At 41.3% G+C, this 25280-nt stretch overlaps 1 protein-coding gene across 2 annotated transcripts in view; it reads right to left on the bottom strand.

Annotated features, from left to right (window-relative positions):
• Positions 1–25280, bottom strand: part of DNAH11 (dynein axonemal heavy chain 11) — a 157638-nt gene that overhangs the window by 6445 nt on the left and 125913 nt on the right. For both annotated transcript variants that reach the window (XM_077937002.1, XM_077937001.1), the window contains 11 exons: positions 20849–21053; positions 19461–19625; positions 18442–18582; positions 17146–17316; positions 14511–14633; positions 13105–13298; positions 11948–12096; positions 10508–10635; positions 8895–9122; positions 8057–8248; positions 1155–1274 (listed from right to left, as the gene is read on the bottom strand). In XM_077937002.1, coding sequence (XP_077793128.1) covers positions 1155–1274; positions 8057–8248; positions 8895–9122; positions 10508–10635; positions 11948–12096; positions 13105–13298; positions 14511–14633; positions 17146–17316; positions 18442–18582; positions 19461–19625; positions 20849–21053 — 1816 coding nt within the window. The remainder of the gene's footprint in view (positions 1–1154; positions 1275–8056; positions 8249–8894; positions 9123–10507; positions 10636–11947; positions 12097–13104; positions 13299–14510; positions 14634–17145; positions 17317–18441; positions 18583–19460; positions 19626–20848; positions 21054–25280) is intronic.

Here is a 25280-nt window from a genome sequence, read left to right as displayed (position 1 = left end):
CAAATGTGGTATATCCATTGGCCATTGCTTACGTTTACCTTGTCTGTCAATGAAGGAATTTTTGTTTCTTTTGGTATGCTTTGCAGGAGACCATTGTTCAATTGAACCAAAATGAATTATCTTGTTTCTGAATATGTAAGTAGACCTGCACCTAGGGTTAGTTAACTAAGAGCACCTAATTCACACCATTTTCAGGTTCTGTACCTGTATTTGACACATATTTGAATGGAAGTTCAGGCTTCTGAAGGTTAATGGACTGCCTGGTCTAGAAATAGTAATTCTTATCCATGGGCTAGATGCAGAGGAGGTACCAGCGGAATAAGCTTCCCACATGTCCCCTTGACCTTAACTGTCATTTAGAGAAATCAGCTTCCATGGAGGTCAGAAGTACAGTAGTGTTTATCCTTCCCATCTCCATGGTAACTCACTCCTGGGTCTTCCAATTGACTTCCAATTGTGCTAAACTGAATGTGGCTTTGTGACACATGAAAACCTAGTCATTACAGAGTGAATAGATGCAAGCAAACTCACTTCACTTCAAACCACTGCACACACTTCCAACTGCAGAATCAATGGGGGGAAATGGAATGTCCTTAGGGCTATCTATGTTGCATAGCAGAAGTGATCTTTTGATGCTCTACTTGCCATCCCCTACTGCCTCCAGATAAATGGTTAACTTTTGGAAAAGACAGAACAGCTAGGTTGCTATTCCATCTGGGCATTCTTAAACCCCAGTGAAACTGATTGCGTTATGTAGAAATGATTCTGGCCTAGATTACACTTTTGTGCCGCAACCCTAAGGACACTTACCTAGAAATAAATTCCATCAAAACCATCTGTATTTACTTCTAAACACACTTAAGATTGTGATGTGCCTTTTAAGACCAGGATGTATTGCTTGCCAATGTTGCTAATGCAAGTGGAAGAGAATCTTTGTTGGAAGGGACCTCAAATGGTCTGTCAAGCTGCCAGTGCGGGAAATCTACTACTACAGAATCCCTGAAAGGTGTCTCTGCTTAAAAAAATCTCTAACAAAAGTGCCCACCACCTCCTGAGGCAGTCTGTTCCATTGTTGAACTGGTCACGCTGTAAGGAAGTTCTTCCTAACATTTAGTCTACAAACTTTTCCTCGTCTCCCCCAATCTATACATTACCAGAGAAGGGTTCATAAATTCTTCTAAATACGTGCGGCAGAGTCTGCGGTCCCAGTCATCAGTGATGTGTCCACCGTACATAATTTCACCAAAGAGATAACGCAAATCTTCCCAGGGAACCTATGGAATACAATGGAATGTGTAATTAAAGAACCAGTTAGCTTTCTAAGGAGGACACAGCTAAGTCACTTGGCAAAGCTCTGGCATAATAAAACATGGATTTCATCAGCACGAAGTGCATCGTATTATCCCAAGAGTGGTGTGTGTGTGTGTTTACAAGCACATAATCATAATGGGACCACTGACACATTCTGCTGCCATTGGTTGGTGTGTGTGCATATATGAAATAAACACAGGTAGAACAAAAACAAAAATGGTAAAGAGTGGAGCCCAGTGGCTGTGATACTCAATAAAAATTAAAACTTTTCAATGCACCTGATTCTATCCTCTTTGCTTTCAGTTAAGAAAATTGCTTCCTTTTCCAGTGCTAATTAAGACAGCAAAGCTACAATGATTGTGTCGCATCAACTACTGCTGAAGGAATTATAACTTGCTCATCATAAAAGTGCACAGAATTGTCACTGGCTGTACTTTTTTTTTTCATTTTGCAGCCATTGCTTAGAATTTTGTTCTCCACTCTTCCCATGTATAACACAATTCAGCTGAGAAAGTGGACTCTAATCCGCAGAAGCTTATACAGCAATAAATTCTGTCAAGTCTTTAAGGTGCTACAATACTCCGTTGTTTTCCTGATTCAGAAGAAAGCTGTGTGGCAGCAGCAGATTCCTTTGAGAACAGTGACCATGCTTGAGTAGTATGCTAAACCATGGTATAGCAATATGTGCACAAACAGGAGAGAGCTGTGAGTCTTGGGCTTGTGCTCTCCTTCCTCCCTCACAGCCAGGAGGCAGATTTTGGGAGATTTTTAATTGTTTCCCTTCAAGTCAGCTGGTTTGTTGCATTGTCAGCACCAGGGATTGCAGTTGATTCCCAACTCTGGTTTAATTCAACAAGCCACCTTCCACCAGCTTGTTTTGAAATCGACCAGTTAGTGATCAACCAAGATTGCTGGTATGGACAACAAGGCAAGTCCAATTTAAGGGAGCCTAGGTTGGGTGGCTGGAGATTCTGAAGTTCTCCTTGAAGGAGAGGCATGGCAGTGGAGAAGCTAGATGTTTGCTACAAGTCCTTCTTGCTAAACCGTGTCCATGCACACCTCAACTTGCTAAACACAATGGATAAATCCCTCACCATTAGTCATGTTGCCTGGATTGATGGAAGCAGAAATCCAAAACTACTGGAAGGCACACAATTGGGGAAGGTTGGTTTGGCATGATGTGTGGGCATGGCCACTATGTGAGATGTGACAGCACAATTCGGTGAAACAAAAAGAGTTTATTATGTGACCCTTCATGTAATGAACATCCTCTCAGGGGGAAATAGAGTGACAAATGTCTTACTTTGATTCGAGATGCAGTGTCAGATTTCAGCAAGAATAGAAGAAATATTCCTTCTGTCACGAGATACTCACTTGAGAGTTCTTTGTAGGGATCATAATGCAAGTCCATTAGCTCGCGATTAATGACAAGGATGTGTGTTACTCAAAAAGTCAATGCTACGTTTTAAAAAAGAGCAAGTTTCCTCCCTAGCCTTGGTTTACAAAATAGTTAACAGTTTATGATGAAGCCTTTCTGGACAGGAACTTTTACATACTCTGGGGCAGTATTTTGCCTTCCAAGAGTTCAAGGAAAAACTTAATTTTAGGTCTTACGGTTCTCATTATGTGGCAGAGCAAAGTAAGGAAAATAGATTCAGCTACTGCAGAGTGCTTGATGCAAATTTGTCTCAATAAATGAGTATCAAAATACATTAACAGACAGTATTAGACTATCAAAAGAAATGAATTCAAAATATATAATTCTCTTTGGACATAAAATACAAAATGCACATTAAATATCAAGTTATAGGTAGGTAGCCATGTTGGCCTGCCGTAGTCGAAACAAATAAAAAAATTCCTTCCAGTAGCACCTTAGAGACCAACTAAGTTTGTTATTGGTATGAGCTTTTGTGTGCATGCACACTTCTTCAGTGTGCATGCACACAAAAGCTCATACCAATAACAAACTTAATTATTCTCTAAGGTGCTACTGGAAGGAATTTTTTTATTATTAAATTTCAAAACTAACATGATAATTTGTTTTTCTTATTATGCTTTGTAAAATAAATTTCAGAAGTAAACATGGATGCTTTCCAGCTATTTAATAATTGTGATTCAGTAAAACTGATTCATTTTTGTTTTGCCTATGTTCTCAGTGGTATTATTTATAAGCAATGCAGGCCCTGACAAATTATGGGTGGTATGACTACTCTCAGAGACATATGGGTTTTCTATTTTGGAGGGAAAGGGTTTTGCAAATCATACAGATCTCTGCAATCCGGAGACCAAAAAGACAATACTATATTTCAATATGTTATTAGAAATCTTGCAGGGGAAGGATGAAAAAGGCCCCAAACAGTGACAAAAATGTCAAAACATCACTGCTCAATGCCTTAAAAGTTACATTTCTAAAATAATTAAATTCATATTCTGTGTTGAGATAATTTCAAAACTGTATGAATTCTGGATTTTAAAAGTTCCTCAGTGAACAAACAAAAATCAGTTTCTATAGAAGTCTCTTTAACAAATTACTTCAAAACCTTTATCTCAAGCTATACGTTTTTAAAGGTAAAATGCATCAGGAATTTGTGTGTTTTGTTTAAAACAATATATTCATGTGGTATTGGAGGGCTGATACATTTAGCCTACATTATCAAAATAAGCTTGCCTCTATTTATCAAGGACACATTATTCAAGAACAAACAATTATTCATTGCTGCTGTGTCGCACATTGAAATGAACTCAGGTTAGCAAAGTAATTCGCAGGGGCTAATAGTAGCCACTTCAATTTTATTTTAAACATTAAAACGTACTGCTGATGCTCTCTATCATTTTAAATGGCTGGAGACTTGAAGGTCATGAACAGTTGGCCACTCATCCTATTTCTTCTTTTGTCCTTCAAGCTTTTCCATAACACTTTATGCCATTTTATACTAGATCTTGCACACTAAATCCTACAATACCATTACCACCTAATCCAGACAATCTACCCCACCCCAAATAATCCCTACTCATGCAGTTGCTTGCTTTAGTTGGAAAGACTCTGGTGCTGGAGTTTATTCTGGACCAGCAGAAGACTACTGGATTAGTTAGATTGCTTTAGTACAGAGCAAAGTTCTCCAGCTTTTCAGAAATCAATAATAAAAGACTGAAGAAAGTGCAGTCAGCCGTCCCAAAGGTCTCATGGCCTTTGTAAAAGTAAGCAGCAAATGCCCCGAGGGGGCAAAACTACACAGAAGGAAATGTGTAAAGTGAAATTGATCATGTAATTAGAGAAACAAGTTTACTAGAGAAGATTTGTACCAGCCACATTAGGGCTGCACAAAGTTATGCATTAGAAGTAGGCTGCACTATATTTAGTAGGCTCCAGTAGCCTGTTTTGTAACCCTACTCTGCAATACAGTAACTGCCTAAAATGCATATATTATATTAGAGAAAAGTAAAAGGCAGTAAAGTGGCACATGAGAAGAACAATGCAGTAAAGGAGAAAAGTACTAAGGGGCAGTGGTTTGGAACAGACAAAGTTCAATCGTAATGAGAAATGAAATCTAGTCTAGTACAGTGTTTCCCAACCTTTTTTGGGCAAAGGCACACTTGTTTCATGAAAAAAATCTCGAGGCACACCACCATTAGAAAATGTTTAAAAAATTAACTCTGTGCCTATATTGACTATATATAAAGTAACTCTCTTTAATAGGAATCAAATAAACACAAAGATAGTATTTTATAATTACTTTATTATGAAATAGTAAGTAAACAGAAATATGAAAAATTATAAAATACTTTATTCAGTGCGCAACCTGGGCCTGTTTACCATGCGCACAACATCATCCAACACATGAACTAGGTCTGCTGGTAAAGTCTTGGCTACGAGGGCCTCACGGTGCAAAAAACAATGCGTAACAATCACATCTGGATTTCTTTCCTTCACTCTGCTTACAAAGCCTTTGAAACCTCCCTAGATATCATCGTCATTTGCATGCTGTTTCCATAGTTAAAAACCATGCTCGAGGCGGCTTACGACATGGCAATATTTACATAATTACCCAAATGCACTCATAAGAAACCGTATCAAAGCGCCCACAACGAAATTAAGCAATCCCCACACAAGTTATAACGAGATCTATAAAGAGTAGTTTAGTATCACGAACAGCAAGATGGACATAAACAAAATAAAATCTTGACTCTAACAACCCCACCCGGCCTAAATCTCCTGCGCGCACCGATGCCCACGCAGGCATTTCCAGCAGCTCTTCCTCCTCCGCCTCTTTTTGCGTTGCCAGCAAAGAAGGAATGAGGAAGAAAAGGCGCAGCGGCGAAGAAGCACGCCTTCTCAGAATGCCGCTGCTGCCCGAGGACTACATTTCCCAGAATGCCGCGGCCGCCCAGCCGAGATGCGCCCTGATTGGACGGCGTTGCTAAGCTGCTTGCGCCGGGGCTGAGCGTTCGGCAGAGGCGCGCACCATAAGACGGGCGTCGCGCGCGGAGCCTGGCTCGGGTCGCCAATGCTGCGGGCGGACATGGCGAGCTGGGCGGGACTCGGGCGTGCACTGGGCGCCTGCTGCCTCCTGGGCCTCTTCTGCGGCACTGCGCTGCCCTTCTCGCTGCAGGGCGCGAACGAGAAAGCGCCCGCCTCCCTCCCACGGCACACCAGGTAACGTCTCGCGACACACTAGTGTGCCGCGGAACACCGGTTGGGAAACACTGGTCTAGTATACATTGCTTAAACAACATTGCAAACTATGGCAGTAATCCTATAGCAACTTACCTGGGAATAAGTCCCAGTGAATTTCTGCATATACAGGACTGTGCTTGTAAAACCAGTTTTGCAGTCATTAACTGTGATGTTGGTAGGCTCATTCCAATGATTTGGAAGCAAAATATGACCACAAACAAACTGAAGTTTTCCAAATATAGGAGGGATCTAAGGGAGCCAGATGCAAAAAAAAAAAAAAGGGAGGGGGGAGCAGGCCTTCTGCACCTTTCATAGTTATGGAGAAGAGGAAAGTGCATGTTGCTTGTCATGACAAGGTACACCTGCTGAAACTCCCTCTTCTATAGAGTTATTAAAGGAGCTGGAGCCCTGTTTACATGTGGCTACCCTAGAGGGAACCCAGAGATACGAAGCAGTAGACGGCATGGGGAGATGCTGCTGCTCACTTGACCTCCAGTCAGTTGCCTTGCTGCTACTTACTACCAAACAGAGAAGGGGGGTGAAGCAGCAGGGAGGTCAGCACAGTGCAAAGGCGCTGATGGAGACAATCCGACATGTCTCTTGGTGAACGTACACTGGTCAACTTCCTTGTCCTCTGCCTTCTAGTAAGCAGCAGCTACATGACTAATCAGAGGTCAAGTGAACAGCAATGCCCCATCTCATTGTCAGTTACTGAGTATATATCTTACTAAGTAAGAATATGTAAGGGGAAGGGGAAAAGGTAAATGAGGACTGTAAAAATTATCCGCTATGCTTTGTGTTCTCCCCATGCTGGACTTGTGGAAGGAGTTTGGGTGGACAATTTTGTTTAGCCTTCCTTCAGAGGGCAGGCCAGGCCAGGCCTAAATATGGCTGCTGGCTCACTAAGTTTAGGGGATTTGAGACTAAAGGTAGAACTGTTTGGATGAGTGAGACCCCTGACCAGGCCTGGCTGCCTTGGTCAGAGTGTGAGAGAACCTTCATGACCACAACAGCTTAGGAACCAATTAAGGATATTCTCCCACTTGCCTCCTGGTTCATAGGGAAGGTCGGAAAAATTGCAATGTTTTGCATCAAGTCCCATGTGCATCACTATAGAATAAAACGCTTACTGAAATGGTGACACCGAATATCACATTCACAAAATAACCGGTTCACAGTAGATATCCAGTTTTTTTATTTATCTAATCTGGAAAAGCTAGAAATTGCAGTATTCCGAAGCATATTGCAATTGCAAGTAAGCAAGTTACACAAAACTAATTCCCAGGCTAGAGTGAGGATACTGGATAGCTTAATTACTAACCAAATTGCATGTGCCTAAGTGCAAGTACCAACCTACTAAGTCTTTGCTAGACTTAGAAAGTACTACCTTTGCTACATATGTGAATAATTGGTTTAATGAATGGTAACACCTGAATGGTTTTGCATCTTCCGATTGGCAACCAATCTCAAAACAGAGTAAATCATTCATCTAGTTTTAAACTTGAACTCAAGGGGAACATTCCTGAGAAAGTCACAACAAGGTGGCCTCCTTAATACATAATAACGACACATGAAGGAAATACACCATTATTTATATATGTGACGTGCTGTAAATTGCTTCCATCATCAGAATTAATTGTAGTGATTATTAATGCAATGTTATGAACTGTCAGGACTGCTGTATGTAATTACAGTTGTGCAAAATGCTTCATTACCTGCCTAATGAATTTGGCATATATGCACATGTAAAGCACTGTTTTCGTTAACATAATGAAGGGCATATTTATTTATTTATTTATTTACTCACTCACTCACTCACTTACTTACTTACTTTAGTAAACCCACCAAGTGTGCAACTGGTTCAACCTATGTTATGAAATTTAAGCATCCTCTGTGGAAAACCTTTGATCTGCCCAATTTGTATACCCAACAGCAGATACACATTTCAACTATTTCACTAAAGAAATATATTTCACCTTCCCTTGTTCACTTCTAAAACTAAGGAACAAAAACCAAAAAATATCACCACCATCTTGGCCAGAAGAAGACACTTGGTCTCCAAGTTGTTACCTTAGAGTTTGCTTCCAGGTAGTTGTAGAGGACATTGACACAAATGGTGAGATCTCCTACGTTAAAAGGGTATCTTCGATTCCATCCTTGAGGTCCAAACTTGAGTCTCCCAGCAACACAGGTGTGAAAGTAGCAGAGGGAAAAGAAGATACTTTTGAACTCTTGTTCTCGGGTACACAATTCAAGTGTATCCTGTTAAAACAAAGGATTATGAAAAAACAACAGTATTTCTGTCACATCACCAACAAGCTTTAGAGACGATAACTGTAGTTTTCTTACTAGAATTAATGACACCTAAACAGCAACAATAAGAACCTATTAATATTTTCATCTTAGCAAAAGGTAAAACTGAAAGTAAGTTTGCAGGACCAGCAAAAAAGGATTACACCTCCTAAGATGGGCACTCCATTCTTGCGCCATCCCTCTTACTGCTGCCTGTTCCTCCTCCCAGCTGTTGTCCCCATTCCTCCTCCTCCTCCTCTCAACCCTCATTAGTTTTTTCTGATTTCTGGTTTGTGGCAACAGCACTGGTCACTTCTCTGTTGCCACTTCCTCCCTGCCGTGTCACGAGAAAGGGCAAACGGGGTCCTTTCCCAGAGCAAGGCATTTGTGACAAGATGGCCGCCAAGGGCGCCTGCAACGCCACAGACAGAAACCTTGTTTAAAATTCAAACACTGTTTCTTACACTTTTACAACCAAGCAGTTTTTAAATTATGTCAAATAAATAACTTTCTAAACCCTACAACCCAATGTGGTAGACAGTGCAAGTGCTCACCCAGAATGCCTCATTCTGAAGAAGAAATAAAGCAAAACTACCAGTGAACATTTTCTCCTCACCTGGTCAAAATTATAGAGAGCAGCATGAAGATTTGCCAGCATACCAGTAGGGGGCTCGTTAATAATTTTAAGACTGTTCTCTAATATTCCTTGAGGTATGACGTGTTCTTCCGGACTTGGAGCTGGTTCTGCACTTATAAAGACACGGTAGTCGGGGTGACTTTCTCTGCTGTGTTCCTCCAGTAGCTTCTCTAACGTCCCTAGCCATTTGACTACGAGGTGTATGTTCTGTTTGAGAGCATGCAACACTTCAATTATAAGAGCAAGTTTATTATTTTAAATGTAGCTTTAATTATCTCAGTTGCATAACAAGAACAAAACAGCCAATACTCCAAATATGATTTAATTCTAAATTTCAAGAGCAGAGAGGAGTAAAAGATAGAGACTTTATTTTAATATGTTACATTAGGAAGGACTTCATTATCTCTAGGTGCTATTAGGCCTTGATTTGCTAAGCACTAGCATATATAAATCATGTCAACTATAACCACCCATGCACTTAAGCCTGCTAACTCTCTCCAGAGCTCAGATAATGTTCAGTAGGATTTAGGAACGCTGGGACGATTAACAAAAGCGACAAATCAGAAGCTGAAAAAAGTACTAATGTCTGACTGCTAAGTATCACGGTCCCAAAGTCTAGCAATGACCTGGACATAGAGGCACAGAACTTTTCCATAGCTGGATATTTTTCTTTGGACATCTTCCCCAAAATTGTGTGGACATGTGTGAATCTTATGCACACATGCTTACCTACCCTTAGTAGGGGTAGGGGACAAATACAATTCTGTTCATATTTAAAGGTAAACTTACAAAATTCACATTTTCCACATCAATATGTGAACCAAAACGCAGCCATCATTTGAACTTTGCAGTTATCTGAACTTTGCAATGCAATTCTTCAGCCAAACAATGTGTACAAAAAAAAAATGCATATACAATGGTAAAGCGTGCATATAAATGCATACATTAATGAAAATAATATTAAAAATGGATTACATAGGGGAAAATTGCTTCACATAAATGTGTTTATGAGACAGAGTGGCACATAAAAAATGCGTACAGAAGGGGGAATTTGCACAAAAATGCTGTTTTGCAAAGTCAGATGTAGAAATGTGTAGGACTGAAATTAAGATTGGATAAAAGAAGAATAATGAAATTGACATGTTTGCCAATCCTTATTTTTTTGTTAACTTTCCTCTTGCAAGTTTGTCACTGCATAAGGGATACTGAGGGACAGAGGAAAATTCTCCATCTTGCAAAACTAACCTCAAAGATATTTTTGATGAAAGATGATCTCCCATTCCTGTGGCAGCCATTTTGGAAGAGCCAAAAGAACCAAGCAGTAATAAAGCAGGTGGTGCCATTTGTGTGCTTAACTTCAGGAAGTTAAGTAACAAATCCCACAAACCACTCTACAAACTCTTTGATCCGCTATCATGATTGGTGAAAAGAAATAATGCTAGGTGAAGTTGTCTTCTCTCAGAATTCCTCAGAAGGTTGTTTCTTGTGGATGATTTTTGTTACAGGCAGACATTTCACAGGTTAAGTATGTGCAGAGTAAGCCCCACGACAGAACACATAAGGAACGTCAAATCATGCCATTGCACACTTACCTGCAGAATAACCCAGTGCCCATGCCTGGCAGCTTTCTTTATTGCCTCTTCCGCAACAACCTCTTGCCCTTGCCCCAAAGAGATATTATGAAATTTCCCAGAATCAATTGTGAAGTCAAGTTTTTTGCCTGCAAGTGGAGCAACGGAGGTGGGGAGGCGAGCAAAAGTGGAAAGGAGGAAGGGGATGGAGGGAAAGAGGTGGGGGGAAAGATAATGCCCCATTAATTTCACCAATCACTGGGACAATACACATTAGTTCGTCACTCAACACAATTTCAACAAGCAAAATTGCGAGCTCTCAACAGCAGCCTTATGGCTGGTATTAGGGGAAAAACCCTGCAGAAATCTGCTCCCTTGGTTTTAAGATAACGAACCTTTTGACATTTTGATAGATGCTAGGTATTGTTACAGAGCTTTATAAACTCTTACAGGGGGTGCAAGCCATTTCCCTTATAAAAAAAGGGAGCAACATGTGGTAGCTATCACATCAGTTTTTTAACTGATTGGTTCAGTGGGTAAATGTGCAAGCCTCTCACCTTGTGAGGCCCGAGTTTAAATTGAGCACAGTCAGGTCACAGCTGTATTAACCTGGTATTCTCAGCAGAGTCAGTGGGGAATAGTAATCCTAAGTACAAAGCGACAGTTTCTTACACAATTGAATATAGTTTGTATAATGACCATTATTTAGTCACAGGGGGCACAAGATTACATGAGCATGGAGAAAATTGCCCTCTGGCCCTCATCTACTCAAAAGGTAAGAAACAGCACAAAAGAGCCTGCATTATGCCAAGCAGAGGAATGTTCAATCTAAAAATTTCTTCACGCTGCAGCGTTAATAGCCTCACACTTTTTATCCACCCTTCCAGAGTGAATGGAGGGCTAGGGCAAGAGAGGGGGAAATCTTTAAAACTTAACTCTTGTTGAGGAAAACAATTCCAAATTTAAATCTGCTTTATTCCTTGATAATGACTATTTGTGGGCTTTTTTTGTGTTAGCTTAACATGCATTAATTAAAGACCGACTCCCGCTCTGTCTAACTCAAAGCACAAACCCCTGTTGTTCCCAATCATAAACTATGCATTAAGAAAAGCTCTGCGGACTTTGCAAATCAGCAACATTAACAACTATTGGAGAGAGTTCCTGTTACCCACAGCCATGTCAGAATTCCTACCAGAATGCCTCTGAATGTCGCATGTCAAAATGAGGGCCCTTTCCATCATCAAACATGCATTCTCTTTTCCAGCACTCCCTAATAACACACTTTGCTAGGGCTCAGTGAGGTTTGTCCATGTAGCATTAAACCACGGTTCACAGCATTCCACATGAACATGACAAATTCTGTTCGCATTTTGTGTTTTGCAAGATTTGGAATGTTGCCAATTCACCTGCCCGTGTTTTAAAAACCAGCCCAACAATACCTCCTCGACAAAACATGCTTACCAAGTGCCTCCACATCTTTAAGAGGATCGACTCCAGGAGAAAGAATGAAAAATATCGGAGTAGCTGGACTGCTTTCTTCATAAGATTTTGCCAAGTCTATTCTTGTGCCATCCACATACTTTGAGCCGAGCTTTTCCTCTACAAAGTTTCTACAAAAATATATAAGGTATATATAATGAACATATGTTAACATATATAGAGAAAGCTTCCTTATCCTGGTGCCATACAGATGTTTTGGACAACAATTCCCACCATTCTGGTCATTGGCCACCCTGGATGGGGCTGAAGAGATTTGTAGTTCCAAACATATGGAGTGCGCCAGGTTGGGGAAGCCTGATTCAGAACATAAGAGTCTAGCATACAGTCTGCACGTGTTGATGGGAAAGAGGTGGTTGAAGCATACATCCTTAGTGTCTCAGCTGTTTTTCTAGGTCCCAAGTCTCACATTCTCTATTTTCCTAAATATTCTTTCAAATATATTCTATTCCACCAACATGTAGAAAACCCAAGAAGCTGAGCTAAGTTCTGTTGTATGGCTTGAAGGGAAAACATCCCAATTGATGAACTGTTGTTTCTAAATTATCCAGGAGCCACAATCCTAAGGTCTAATTCACATATATGAGTGTTGTTTCGTATTGGTGTTTTAAATCCAGAGTGCACTGAAGACTCTCCATGTAACAGTCACTTCATATGTATCACTTGCCTTGTAGTGAAATACACACACTGAGTTGAACATCACCGTAACGAGAAAGAGAGACTGCAATGGTGTGTTAGAATTGACAGTTCTGTGAGACAAGTGGCTAGATACTTATTTAATTAATTTTAAAATCCTGCTCTTCAGCCAAAAAGGCTCCCAGAACAGCTTACAAATCAATCAATAAATAGCAACAGCAAAATAAGACAGCCCCCACCCACAGGCTTACAAAAGGAAAAGTGTTTGGGAAGGAGGAGTATTATATGAATGGATTACCTCATGACACGCACATAGATTTAGAATGGCCACTGTACAGCCATCTGCTGATGTGTTTGATGCTATTTTTTAGTTATTTCTGTAAGTGCTATTTGACAGATCATGCAACTTGTACACATAAATAAATTGAATATATAAATAAATGTGATAAATATAAAAGGAGTTCACAAAGTCAAACATGCAGTACCTCAGAGCATATGTCATCCGATCTGGGCGTAATGCTCGTAGCATGATAAGCTTCTGAAAAGAAGTTTTGCTTTTCCATTCCTGAGGGAACTTTTCCTTTTCTGGGCATTCTGAATCTACCCATTTTTTCCATCTCTTGGCAGAACCTTCTATGTCTCTATCTAATCCTCGAAATTCATCCATTAAGGCAATGGCCTGAAACAGAACAATGGCAAGCCTGTTTTATTGACACGTCAACTGTTCGCACTAAGAGAGAAATAAGTGGCAATTATTGAGATGCTGTTTACCCTCTCCCACCACACATATTACACTCTCTTGCAATATACCAAAGTGTGTAGGATTTCGCCAAACCTTAGCAATTTCACCATGGACCACTAAACCTTAGTGTGGGCACTGCCAGTGTGGCACATCTACGGGCACACAAACAGCCAGCAAAGTTTTCTTTGGTGGCCACAAGCAGTCCCAAGCTACTTTAGTCCAAAACCTGCCCCATAAAGGTTTTTTCCTTCCCCACTCAGAGCAGCTCCTCCTCTCTCATATATGGTCTCCCTTGTTTGAACACGCCCTCCCTTCCCATCTGAGTAGACACCCTTACTTCTCTTCTGAAAATTCATGGAGGACAAAACTATCAATGGCTACTAGCCATGAGGGGCATGTTCTACATCCACTGCCAGAGACATCTGTCTCTGCATACCAGTCGCTGGAAATCACAGATGGGCAGACTGTTGTTGTGCTCATGTCCTGCTTGCAGGCTTCTCTCAAGCATCTGATTGGCCACTGTGAGAACAGAATCAAGCATCTGATTGGCCACTGTGAGAACAGAATCAAGCATCTGATTGGCCACTGGCTTGATCCAACAGGCTGTTCTCATGCTCTTACACATGACAGCCTCTGAAGAAGAGATCTGGGAGTGAGTAAGCATGTGGGGGTGCTTCATATTATGAATAACCCTGAGATCTACTGAGGAAGGGTGGCATACGAATATCAATTAATTAATTAATTACACTGAGAAAGGTAGAGAAGCCCCTAAAGAAAAGTGGCAATGCAGACAGGCAGGTAGCCATGCAGTCCTCTGCTTCCAGGTCTTTCTCGGTACTGAGATGGAAGCAGAAAAGTGTGTGGGGTGTGTGTGTGTGTGTGTGTGTGTGTAGGGGGGGGAGTGTAATTCCTTGCTCACATCCTGCATGCTGGAGTGGGTTGCAGATGGCAAGGCCCTCAAGCCTGCTTCTTTATGTGGGAGCAGGAGAGAAACAGAAGCCATTCCTATATAAAACAGAATATTTTGTGCAATGTAGAGAAGCACATTAAAAAGTGTAAAAGGTGCTCACAGCTAAGCATAAAGCTGTCTGGGTATATGCAGGCATCTGCTTGGTTCCTTATAGGCAGCTGGTTAGTCGTGAAACTTACCCTAATGGCACTCCATGACTGAGTAGTTAAAAAGTCCACAGGACTTTTGTAGGTGTGTTCAATTGTAAATCGTAGCAGGAAATTCAGTTCAGTGAGTTCTATTTCTTTACTTCTCAACAAAATCTAGGAAGTGAACAAAATTGGGAAATACCATGAGAGTCATTTCAAAGAAGGGTGTTACTCTATAATGTTCTGCACTGCCATAATTCTATTTTATACAGAAGTAGCGCAAAGTATTGAGTATCTCTGCCTTCATGACCGCTCTGGTTAGACATACATTTTTTGCACTTGGTCTGATGATTATGATGTTGATAATGATAATGATAATAATAGTAATTTTCCAATCCACCCATCTGTACTCAGCTACTCTGGGCTGCTCCCAACAAAATTACAGGAAAAGAAGAAGGGAGTGTCAGGCCCATATATTCCCTTCACGACGCTCCAAAATGTGAAATCAGCACTACTAAAAAAGAAGAAGAAATTGGACACATACACATTTCTCAAATGAACAGTTCTTAGGCAATCATCCTTTCCAATATGGATGTGTGGAACTTTAGGCCTGGGGGCAAAAATGCAGCATCTCAGGGCTCCTTATCTGGCCCTCATGATTCTTCCTACCCATGTCCCCATCTCCTTAGGCCACACTCCTGACTGGCCCTGGTTCACACCTTCCTTGAGCATTTTGGCCTGGCTGGAATGTGTCCTTGAACACGGGCCCTGCCAACCACTGGAGTGGATGTTGTCCCTGGGATTGAACAAAGCCTTTGAGCTCAAAAATGGTTTCCCTGCTTCTAGAGAAGCAGCGAATATTTATTTTTTCCCCTGCTCAAAAGCTGCGTTACATTATGGGCATCCTTCTTGGGGTTGCATGCCAGAGGCCGAGTGGGGGCCACAGTCCAAAGTGGGCAGCGCTATAGACATGACTTCAAGCTACCTTCTACCACACACGCAATATGAAGTTTTGACACACACAACCAGTTACATCTCTCAATACGCAATTCAGGAAGGAAAGAGGTATTGTCAACTAATCCAGAATCCGGCAGCTAGACTGGTGACTGGGAGCGGCCGCCGAGACCATATAACACTGGTCTTGAAAGTCCTACGCTGGCTCCCAGTACGTTTCCAAGCACAATTCAAAGTGTTGGTGCTGACCTTTAAAGCCCTAAACGGCCTCGGCCCAGTATACCTGAAGGAGCGTCTCCACCTCCATCATTCTGCCCGGACACTGAGGTCCAGCGCCGAGGGCCTTCTGGCGGTTCCCTCACTGCGAGAAGCCAAGTTACAGGGAACCAGGCAGAGGGCCTTCTTCGTAGTGGTGTCCGCCCTGTGGAACACCCTCCCACCAGATGTCAAAGAGAAAAATAACTACCAAACCTTTAGAAGACATCTGAAGGCAGCCCTGTTTAGGGAAGCTTTTAACATTTAATAGGTTATTGCATTTTAGTGTTCTGTTGGAAGCCGCCCAGAGTAGTTGGGGAAACCCAGCCAGTTGGGCAGGGTATAAATAATAAATATATTATTATTATTATTATTATTATTATTATTATTATTATTATCATCATCATCATCATCATCATCATCATCATCATCATCATCATAACAAGGACACATTTCAGTGAGGCAAATGCGCTTCAGGCAAGTGCAGAGCAGGGTTTGTGTGAGAGTAGCCTGGGGAAGAGTCTAGTGAGGTGGATAGTGAGACTGGGAAGGGCACACTACGGAGTCTAGACAGGCATTCATTCACTGGTCAGCTTGCTGTTTTTAATGCCAGGAGTCATAGGTGCCAATTCTCTGGGGTCCTTGGTGCCTGAGCACCTAAAAAATTCCATGAAGGGGCCAGGCACCCACACATTTCAGTGCCAGGGCCATGAACGCTGTATAGCACCCACAGCGCCGGGCACCCATGGTCGCAGGGCCAAGTTGGCACTCCTGCCAAGGAGTATAGATGGGGCCTAACATGGCCATTGCAGAGATCTGCTGGTGTTCCTCATCCCCTCTCAATCATAGCAGCTAATCATTTTACAGCTTGGAAAGTGAAAGTATGCAATCTGCTTTGGAATAGTATACAAAAAATGTGCACACCTGAATAAGACAACCTACTTTCTGGAGAAAACAAAATGTAGGTTTTTAATATTTTGAAAATCCTTTGGCAGAGCAGACTATAGGAAACTATGGAAAGACTCCTTAGACATGCTCAATACTTTATTTGGTAAATCGCCATCAAATTATTTGTTCCTTTAAATGCTGAAAAGGTTTGCTATTCCCCCCGCTGGGGCATGATGTTGGTGTAACAAATAATGACCTTAAATATCTGTTGCTGAACAAAAATTCTCTTCCCAAAGGAGAAATTCCTGGTAGACATTCTCTCCCATACAAATAATTTGCCTCGTCTAGCTTTGACTTATAATTAAACTGAATGAAGTAACAAAATTCTTTTCAACTACATTTAAAGCAGGGACTTTGAGGGATTGGAACTTTGAGGGATTGGAAGTTAAGTCTCTACACAACTGAGCATGCCCGATTGTGTCATATCCCCTGAGTCTTTCATGCTAATTCCCCTCTGTTCTTATGTTGTACCAACATGTGTATCTCTAGTCTGAATTGATGCAAGCAATTAAAGTTGGCTTTTTCTCACCTGAAATGTTGTCTGGCCCAGAAAAATTAGCTTGTCCCTTTCAAAAAGTCCCTGGCCTACGTAAAGAAAGGTGAAATACGTAATAGCTTCTGTTAGGTTGGAGATGCGTCCTTGGATATCATCCGATGCTTCTGCTCGCTCAATTGCTTTACGGAAGACAGTGTTGAAAGCCTAAAGGAACGTAGAATTAATTTCTCACATCAGAATTTCCTTTTCTTGAGTAATATTTTTGAAACCTGGATTTGGCTTCTATAATTCAAAAGCACAGTAATTCAGAATGCTTTAAAAACAAGGTCAACAACGTAATATCATCTCTTAAAGAAAGAAGATGCTAATTGCTTCAAACTAGCTGATGTAATCTCTGGATTGGTCTGCTGTTGTTGAAATGAAGTGGTATTTACTCTTAAAACTAGTAAGGGTGGATCCACTGTAGCACAAGTCTACATCTGCTTGTGCAAGAGGGCTTCTCCTTCCTTCCATATCACCTTGAATACGTCAGATCTGCTCTGGAGGAGTGGAGGACCCTCTGGAGCAAATTTTTGGGACACACGAGTTTTGGGGGCAGAGAAACCAGGGGCCACATTCTGCAAGCAGATTTACACTGTGCAAGACAGAAGGTGCCATTGGATGCCACCATAAGAATGTAAACCTCAGGTGTACAGAGATTATTCATGACATTTCCTGTTGCTGTAGACCGGGATGAGGAATAGGATCTGGCCCACTTCAACGTTCTTTCCTTTCCTCTTTGCCCAAGTGGGGATTTGCAGCCACTGTTGATCGGCTTAATCAAGAAACTTGGGCCCTGCATATCTGATCCAGAGGGACATGTCATGTAAAATGCCCTCAGGAAGCCTCAGGAGACCTACACACACACACACACACACACACACACACACACACACACAAACACACACACACACACACACACACAGACTGATCGACATTGTGATAACCTCTTCTAAACTGCATCATGCTGATATATCTCCCTTTGAAGCTGGAGATCAACAAGTTTTTAAGAAGGTGGTATGGCAGAGCCATTTTTGCACAGTGTATATGCCTCTTTCTTTTTTCCTTCCCATAACTCTTGTGATCAAACAGTTACTGCAAGCTTTTAATGTACTGCAAAAACTCAGAAAGTGTGCTTGGTCACATAAATTGGGGTACATATATAAATGAATGTACCTAAACATGAGTATTAGTGGCTCCACTTCCACATTTCTGAAAAATAGTGCAAATCTCATGAGGTTTACTACACTATGTTTATTTTTTAGTATCAGAATAAGGATGAGAACGAACCTTCAATGAAAACTGATAGATGGGATTGATTTTGCTCAGATCATGAATGGCGAAATAAAGAAGGGATGCTCTTGCAGCTGCTGGCCTGTAATGTTCTCTGGCTTCGTTAATGTTAACTTCATTTTCTTTGGCTTCTGCTACCTGTAGAACAACATGTTTGAAAGTAAGTCAAGAAAACCATCATTGTTATATGTATAGGGCTGTGCTGTTAATCTAGCATCTACTTCAACAGATTTTAATCTATCTTGAAACTGAGGACAGAGGAGGGATTAGCTACACCAAATATAAGATGGAAAGACACGGGCCTCCATTCTAGAAGAGTCTTCAAACATCTGAAGAAATCATATCCAAAATAATGAACACGTGTGGTGAGCCACTTATGGTGAATTGGAGCTTCACGAGCTGTAACTCAGTCCCTGAAATGGTTTCCATGGTGGCAGAAGGTAGTCTTCTTACGTTTTTATCCTTTCATTAGTGTTCATATGCTGTAGGCCCTATCAGTGGCTTCAGTAACATGTCAGGAAGTTCTCCAGATGTCATTGCTATTCCCATCACCCCCAGACAGCATGGTCAATGGTTAGGAATGACGTGAGTTGTAGCCCAACAACAAGGGAAGGGCTAGAGTTTAGCCACCCATTTTTTAAAAGGAAAGAAAAGTGGGGAAAAGTAAGCAACTCTCATCCAACCACCACGGTAAGCCCCTCTCCATTCCAAGTGGGACAAATTGCCTTCCATTATTTTGCATTTACTCAACGCTCCATCATCAAAATGAGTGAACCTTGAAACATGGAGAAAGGAGTTCTATCATCTATCTATCTATCTATCTATCTATCTATCTATCTATCTATCCCCACCCCACCAACTCCAAACTATACTGAGCCAAAATGACTGGAAAGGAGTAAGCCTCGCCCCTTCTGTCTTCACTTGTGATTTGCACATTGCTCTCTCCATGAGGCATTGTATGGACATAACATGTTGCTTTGAAATAGACAAGTATCAAACAGTAAAACTGCAAGTGCCTTAATCTCTATCTCTGCAGCAGTCGACTTTGTGGTCTCAAGTTTCTCCACAAGTTCAGTGTCTCCCAAGAAACTGCCCTCAGCAGCGGAAAGGCGAAACAGCAGATCGTCCTCCAAGCGCTTCAGCTGAATCTTGAAATCATTCTGTTGTTTTGTCAAAAGAGACTGGCAAACACAATGGAAAAAGTTTTAGTTGTAAATGTGGATAACTGATAGCAAGAAGAAGTTTTTAGAACCTATTCTCACAGTGCATTGTATGTGCCTATGAGTGCTTCCAGCCATCTTTGGGTGTGAAACAGACTATCACAGTGTAAGTGTACTACCAAGCTTATATATTTGTTCACCTGAATGCATACCCAGGCAGACTTGTGTGGAACATGCAAGGTATGTTGTTATCCCCTGCTTATTAAAGTTTAATGGAATTTAAGCATGGTCTACATATTATTTTTTGCATGCAAGATCCACTTAAAATTTTGGTATGATGGCTTATCCTTCTAACATTCATCTTTAGCACTGACCTACACTCCTAACGGCATGTGGCAGCATCAGTTTATGATATATTTTTTAAAGTCTTCACAAAGATGAATCAATATACAGTTGTACCTTGGTTTTCAAACACCTTAGGAGTCAGAACGTTTTGGCTCCCGAATGACTGAAAACCTGAAGTGATTGTTCCGGTTTTCGAACGTTCTTTGGAACCTGAATGTCTGACGTGATTTTTGCAGTTTCTAATTGTCTGCAGGAGCTTCATCGGAAGTCATGCCTTGGTTTCTGAACATTTTGGAAGTTGAACAGACTTCCGGAACGGATTCTGTTCGACTTCCAAGGTACCACTGTACCGTTTTGAATGAAATTTCTTCCAATGCACCCATTTTTGCAATGCAATCTTCCTTAATATAATGAATTCCTGTATGTGATTTTCACTAAAATATGCATTCTATGCAAAGTTTACCCCAGTATAAGCATTTTTGTACACATTACCTGGCTTGAGAATAGCATTGCAAAATTCGGGAAATTGTGAATCTGGCAGGATGGCTCTGTTTTGGAACACACATTGTTTCAAGAAGTGCGAGTTAGACAGGCTTAACTTTAAATGAGAAATGAATTGAATTTCTACCAAATCCCTACAAAAAGGGTATAAGATTAGTTGGCCGGGTGATGGAAATGCATTCTCTGCCCTGAACGTACACATTTAGTCTAATCTAAAGACAACTGGAAAGCGTTATTTTCCACTTAGTGATGCCGTCACAAAGCTAACTCTGATTTACTGTGTGATGCCATAATACCATCATATTCACTAGTAAGCAGTACAAATGACAAGAGATACACAGATTTTGTAGAGGGCACTGAAAGTGCTAGGGAACTGACTAATTCACACGTGGGTTTACCTTCACAGTCTCCAAATCAGGTCTTTCAATACTAACAGCCTCAGCCAACAGCTGGTCCTCCAAACCATCCTTTGTAACCGTGAAATTAATTAGTGTGGTCTGAGCCTGCAACTCTGGCTTGTAGTGAGGATTAGCCAGCTTAGTGTGAAGGATGAGACGGAAATCCTTGTTGAATTCACATTCTCGATCTTCAATCTTAATATACCTGATATCAATTAAAATGAAAACTGTTACAAAGCACAGCATTGATTAATGCAGCTTATCAGCATCTTACGATGAACACAGAAACTATTTCACATGGGACAGAGTTGTACGACGGTGCATTCCACTTATATGCCTCTGACTACTACACCTGCTTGAGAAAGGGATTATCCATTTCCCATTATTGACACCAACACTAATACTTTTCACTTCTGATGTTAGTAAGAATGCACCTGACATGAGCAGCCTGTTGAGGATATTAAATAAGGATGCCAGATTAACCCAAAATTTATAGAATGAAGGCCAGGTCCATCAGTTACTCCTATTGGTATCAATGGTTTCACTTGCTCATGTTCCACTTCTCTGTTTTCTGAACTAGTCTGAGAAAGGCTGAAAAGTATTATATTTGCTTATTTATATGAACACAGAAATTATGTTGCAGTTGCTTCCAGTTTTTCCATTCATCTTTACAATTTTCTAAGTTGTAATAAACATCTGTCTAATTTTTTGTTTGGGTTACAAACGATTTGTAAGGATGCAATAAATATAGACTGAGCAATTCTGCAAGAGGGATACTTATGAACAGTTTTGGACATCTGCATTTCAAAACTAATTATATGAAATGCAGGATGTATTCTGTGTGTTCTTCCCCTCCTGAGGAACATGCTTGTAGCGAGGAATGTGCTGACATCCATGTTTGCCAGTAATGTACAGTACTTCTTACTGATTCCCCATATACCGTATATCTTTCCCTATTTCAAACTTGACCCCTTAAAGTGAAGCTAGTTCAGTTTTCTAACACACGTGAATAATTTCACTTCTCTTTTTATCCCCCTTTATTGTCCCCCTTTCCCTGGTGGATCATGTCCTGTTCTCTAACCTACACGGGGAGTAGGAGAACTAAAAATACCAATGAACTAAAAATGTCAAATGAGCTAAAAACAGGAGTATGGCCATTGGGGACACTGACAACATTGTCAAGGGCTGACAGAGCCAGGAGGAGGTTGAGCCCAGGGGTAGCACAGAATGGGGAGAGGATGAACCTGAGGAGGGGCCCAGTGGGCTATGGGGTCCACTGCTAAGGGGCAGAGCATCAGAGACTAGTGACAGGGAGGGGGAGAGGCAAGTATCCATTGATTCTCACCTATTCCTTCACCTCATCTTTCCAGCTCCTTCCGGGGAGGAAGAGGTGCATGAGAGTGAGACAATCTCTGCACTCAGAGGGGGGAAGGGGAGAGGCGTAGAGCAGCAGGCAGAAGGCAGGGCAATTCTGAGATGCCACCCCCATCCCCTCGATCAAGAGGGTGTAAAAATGCAGGCAGCAGAGGGAACGACAGCCTTGCCTCTTCGTAACTGGCAGCGACACTCACCTTTGGGATGCCTGGTGAGCAACGCTGCTCTACCTGCGGCACCCTGTTGATTGCTACTTCCCCAAGGAGAAAAAAATCGTGCCAACTTCCATTCTGAAGGATGTACGCACCCAATTATAGACAGCCCAAAACAACTATCGACATGCACGGACAGATCTCTTTTTGGTAGGGTACTATTTTATCAAGCTAAATAAAAGAACAAGTTTCCACTGCCATTTCAATGTGTAGGAAAAGGTTGGGTGCACCATATATGCTGAACATTTGACTAAGCTGACTGCAGGTCCATAATGCAGGGGGACAACGGAAGACCGAGCTCAGAAATTAGCAACAGAACAAAGAGGGCAATTTTGTAACTCACTGTTCTTGTTTGTTTATCAAGAACCTTACCTGGGGAACAATATTCTGCTACCGCAACGCTAAAATGTCTTGTTGTAAAATGAGTTCTGGAGTCTTGCACTGAGATTCTACTTTATAGGTGCTCATTGCACAGAAGTAATAAATCACCCCCAATTTCTGTGGTTATTAGCTATGAAAGGCAAGCACTGCACAATGACTCAGTGAGTTTTATCACTGCAGCTACGTTGGGTTTTTTGTTAATTGCAGGTGTGGGGGAAATAAATGTTTGTGCTATTGCTCTTATGGGTCAGCTATGACATTAGCCAAAAGTAGGAGAAGAGACCACAGAATCAGTATATCAGATTCAGCCAGACATTTATGTCTAGCATAGTATTTTCAGCAGGGGGCCGGTCCACTGTCCCTCAGAACTTGGGGGGGGGGGAGCTGACTATATTTTTGGGGGGGAAATGAACGAATTCCTATGCCCCACAAATAACCCTGAGATTCATTTTAAATAAAAGCACATATTCTACTCATGTAAAAACACAGATTCCTGGACCATCTGCGGGCCGGATTTAGAAGGTGACTGGGCCGGATCCGGCCCCCGGGCCTTAGTTTGCCCACCCATGGTATAGTAGATGATGGTGTAGCAAGCATGGGCTCAGGTTTTAGAACCTTGAATAGGTGATGTGAGTAAAATTCTTAGACAAATATGCTGGGACTTCACCTCCATGTTGCAGAAGAGAATCTAAAGTTTATGTAGAGACCTCTAGAGGAAAATGAAAAAGCAACTGAGTTCACTCTTACTCAGAGAGATATCAGCCCAGATTTATATTGTGACCTTGGGTCAAGTCATTTATGTACACAAATGTTCTCCTACAGTCAAAGGAAATGCAAAACTAAAATAAATGTACAAACCTTGCTGTTTACTTTTCTATCACATTTTCAACGAAAGCTTCTCCATATGTCATGCTATGAAATTCCATCTTTGTCCCCTCAACAAAATCCCCAGTCCACACATTGGTCACTTTCAGGTTGACTACAACAACATTTAGAACAATATGCAAACCTAATAATGTCTAATCATATGTACCAATAGCAAACTTGTTCTATGAATCTGGGTTTTTAAAATAGCCAAACTGTCTCCATTTTTGCTAAAGGTGGAGGTATCAGTAGCCTCAAGGGAACCCCAAAATCAGCTGTAGTACAAAACACTTTAGAGAGAAATTAGGCCAGGACTTTGGATGACAAAAACAGCTCAAATGAACATGGTTAGTGGGCCTAAAATACTGATGGGGAGGGGAAGGAGAACAAAAACCCACAAGCAAACAAACTACTGCATTTGAGAACAGCTTAGGTGAACCTTTAAGGTGAAAAAAAGTGGCAGGCAGATTCCTGGGAAAGAAAGAAAATGTGAGCAGTATCTTCATGTTTTAAGGGGGGAAAGTGTTTTTTCAAAAAACATCTAAAAAGCCCTGCTTCAAAGCCTGCTGTTTGAAGTTAAAAGCTTCCACATCCAACTGGCGAACTCTAGCAGCTAATGCAGAGAGTGAATCTGAACATATCAGGTGTAGAGTTGTTACTTAGCAATCACAGCAGGCCAACTGTTCAAGTTGGTGAAACTACTGGAGAAGAGAAAAAATTCTGAAAGTTGCACAGCTAGCCTGAAGTTCGAGGCAAAAAAAGAGGAGCATTTCCTATGTATCAAAAAAGTGAGTTAATAATCTTGCTGCTGCACAAAGACACACAGAACTGTCTAATTTAAGATAGAAGGAAACTGTTTAATATTATCTGTTAAATATTATTAAATGCATCCCATGAGGGGATGTATATAATGCTATGAGGCTGAGCTGCAGTGTCCCTGAGGTTCATAGCCTCCCCCCTTTTCCTTGGCCTGTGCAGTTGAGGCTCATTTAAAAAAAATATGATTTAGCATTATGTTTGAACCAAGTCATTGATGCTATCAGTAGCGTAAGGTCTTGAAGTGTAGTTGATGTTTCAGAAGGCCTGATTTAGCACAGAACACAGATCTGTTTTTCAGGCCTTCTCTTTGGCTCATAACTGTGTTGGCATAACTAGAGAGTTGCATTAGAGGGAATTACCTCTGGTGACAGGAATCACTGTGAAAACTCAATTATAATTATGGTAATAATAAAACTATTTGGTTGTTAAAAGACCGTTGAATGCAGAGAGACTGTCTTTCTGATCTACAGATACTAGTACACAAACATATATATAACTTTGCTGTCAATCAAAAATATGAGAAAAGCAGTAGAAGCTCCTTTCAGGTATCCTAAACAATCTGGGGAACAAGATGCAAAAAATAAAATAAAAAATTATTTACAGGTAGATGCTCTATTCAAGGGGCTAACTTAGAGAGATAAAAAGGTAAAGGGACCCCTGACCATTAGGTCCAGTCGTGACCGACTCTGGGGTTGCGGCGCTCATCTCGCTTTATTGGCCGAGGGAGCTGGCGTACAGCTTCCGGGTCATGTGGCCAGCATGACTAAGCCACTTCTGGTGAA

Source organism: Podarcis muralis, chromosome 12 (assembly GCF_964188315.1).
Source record: "Podarcis muralis chromosome 12, rPodMur119.hap1.1, whole genome shotgun sequence".
In the NCBI taxonomy this organism is placed as follows: Eukaryota; Metazoa; Chordata; class Lepidosauria; order Squamata; family Lacertidae; genus Podarcis; species Podarcis muralis.
This window is presented reverse-complemented; position numbering and strand designations above follow the sequence as displayed.